At 38.8% G+C, this 2,500-nt stretch overlaps 1 protein-coding gene across 1 annotated transcript in view; it reads right to left on the bottom strand.

Moving 5' to 3' along the window:
• The window catches only part of LOC143025936 (solute carrier family 22 member 20-like), a 29,482-nt gene that overhangs the window by 7,173 nt on the left and 19,809 nt on the right, over positions 1–2,500 (bottom strand). Inside the window, exons 8-9 of the mRNA XM_076185916.1 lie at positions 460–565; positions 155–207 (exon numbers count right to left, since the gene is read on the bottom strand). Coding sequence (XP_076042031.1) covers positions 155–207; positions 460–565 — 159 coding nt within the window. The remainder of the gene's footprint in view (positions 1–154; positions 208–459; positions 566–2,500) is intronic.

The following is a 2,500-nucleotide window of genomic DNA, read 5'->3' as shown; positions in this document are numbered from 1 at the left end:
AATTGTTTCACATGAATGATGACAAAAGCATACAACAAGATTTACAATAATGCCTTTTGATCTTGAATCACGTGGCCTACTCTGTTATTGAACGCTTTATATATATATATATGTATATATATATATATACAAAAAAGAAAAATAGATTTCCTACCTAAAGAGAACCATGACTGATTCAGTTATATCGCTCAGGCTGTAACTTTTCTTCTATGTATATATATATATATAATACTGAAACATTACATATATATACATTTGCACAGTTACGGAAATCAAAATTAATCTCCAACTAACATGTTAAAACATGTTATCTATATATATACAGATGGGTTATATATACATATATATACATCTATATATATATATATATATATATATATATATATATATATATAATTGTTATGAATATCCAAACTTACATTACTTTCTCACATTGATCATGTTTTCCTAGTTCTTGACCAAAACGGGATTCGACTTGTTCCATCGAGCGGCCTTCTGCAGAATCTTGAGCGCCTCTTTGTGCCTCCCTTTGACGACCAACCACCGCGGGGATTCGTCCCAAAGGCTATATTTCAACTTAGTCATTATCATTGATAGGCAGTTCCCACTCTCCGGTGCTCTGTCTATTGTCAATCACTGCGCCAACACACTACATGCGAACGGTTCAGTCCATATGTTCGTGTCCGCATGCGATTATGCGTGTGCGATATGTATATATATATATATATATGTATATTTAAGATTATTTCAGACAAATGAGAGAGAATGTGGGTGGGGAAGGGCAAACGAAGATGTGTTAGGAATAGAGTTTATTGCCCTAACGTTGCGACCAACTTGGTCTTCTTCAGAGGACTACAGCATTACAAACGGATCACAATTCTTATAGTCGTAGAGAGAGGGAACCCGCCAAGGTATGAGCGTCATGTTTTCCCTTTGGCTAACGATTTAATTATTAGGACACTTGCTGCTTTCGAGAGGCATTTAAATCCGTCTCTGTCGTTGTTGTTCTTGTTGGCGGCGATATGTGCAGCTTCCACAGTTTTTCTCATTTTCTTCTCAAATCCCTCGTGTAGAATTTCTGCGTTGTTCCAATCAGGTAGATGTCCACATTTGTCCCTGGTTCGTCACCTGGACAAATGTGGACATCTACCTGATTGGAACAACGCAGAAATTCTACACGAGGGATTTGAGAAGAAAATGAGAAAAACTGTGGAAGCTGCACATATCGCCGCCAACAAGAACAACAACGACAGAGACGGATTTAAATGCCTCTCGAAAGCAGCAAGTGTCCTAATAATTAAATCGTTAGCCAAAGGGAAAACATGACGCTCATACCTTGGCGGGTTCCCTCTCTCTACGACTATAAGAATTGTGATCCGTTTGTAATGCTGTAGTCCTCTGAAGAAGACCAAGTTGGTCGCAACGTTAGGGCAATAAACTCTATTCCTAACACATCTTCGTTTGCCCTTCCCCACCCACATTCTCTCATATATGTATATGTATATGTATATGTATATGTATATATATACATATATATATATATATATATGTATATATATATATATATATATATCACTTGGACAAAATGTAGTGGCACATTTGTAAAAAATAATCACGAAGAATCCACAGTCGGAATAAAAGGAAACTTAGAAGAAAGTATAACTTCTATATTTCGGCTAATAGCTATAGCCCTCTTCAGGAAAGTACAGGTTACAAGAATTTGCAGAGACATAAGTACAATTGAGATATGAGTAGAAGGGGAACACGCAGAGCTAAAAACATGACAATCCGTCGCGCAGGGTGAAGTCAGAGGGTAGGGGACGTGTGGGTGGAGGTGTGAGGTCAGAAGGGAAGCGGGGTCAAGATTGGTGAGGGAGTAAGGTCAGGAGGGGAAAAAATTCCTAACCAAACGGCTCACAGCTAGCCGTGAGATTGTGTCCGGGGACCAATTTGAACTTCGGAAATATTCAAGTTCGTCCATTCTTTGATTAAGGCGGATTCAACCATTTTTCTTCTAAAGCTGCAGTTGGACTTAAACAAAGTTTTGGCCTTGTCTCAGTCAAGACTGTGATTTTTGGTACTGACGTGTTGGAAAATGGCGGAATTTTCCTGGGTATACCTAATGGATCTTTTGTGCTCAATTAATCTAGTATTAAGATCCCTTCCGGTCTGACCAAGGTGCACTAAATCACAATCTTTACAAGGAAGGCTATACACTCCTGGGGCCTCGGTTCCCTTTAACCTTTGACGAACATTAACATCTTGTTTGTGTACAGTGTTAAGATAATGGTAGGCAACTGTGAGACGCTTGTTGGAAATTAATTTAAAAGAAGGACTGATGGAGTTACAACAGGGGATTTTTAAAACATCTTTGAAAGAGGGTTGTGTTGTGGGAACTGAAGTTTTTTGGTGCTCGCTCTAGCCTTGCTGAGGGCTTGATCCAAGAACCAGGACGGGTATGCCAACTTCAAAAATTGCCTTTTGATGAAGTCAATCTCCC

This window comes from Oratosquilla oratoria, chromosome 6 (genome assembly GCF_046742065.1).
Source record: "Oratosquilla oratoria isolate Oo_2021 chromosome 6, ASM4674206v1, whole genome shotgun sequence".
NCBI lineage: Eukaryota > Metazoa > Arthropoda > Malacostraca > Stomatopoda > Squillidae > Oratosquilla > Oratosquilla oratoria.
This window is presented reverse-complemented; position numbering and strand designations above follow the sequence as displayed.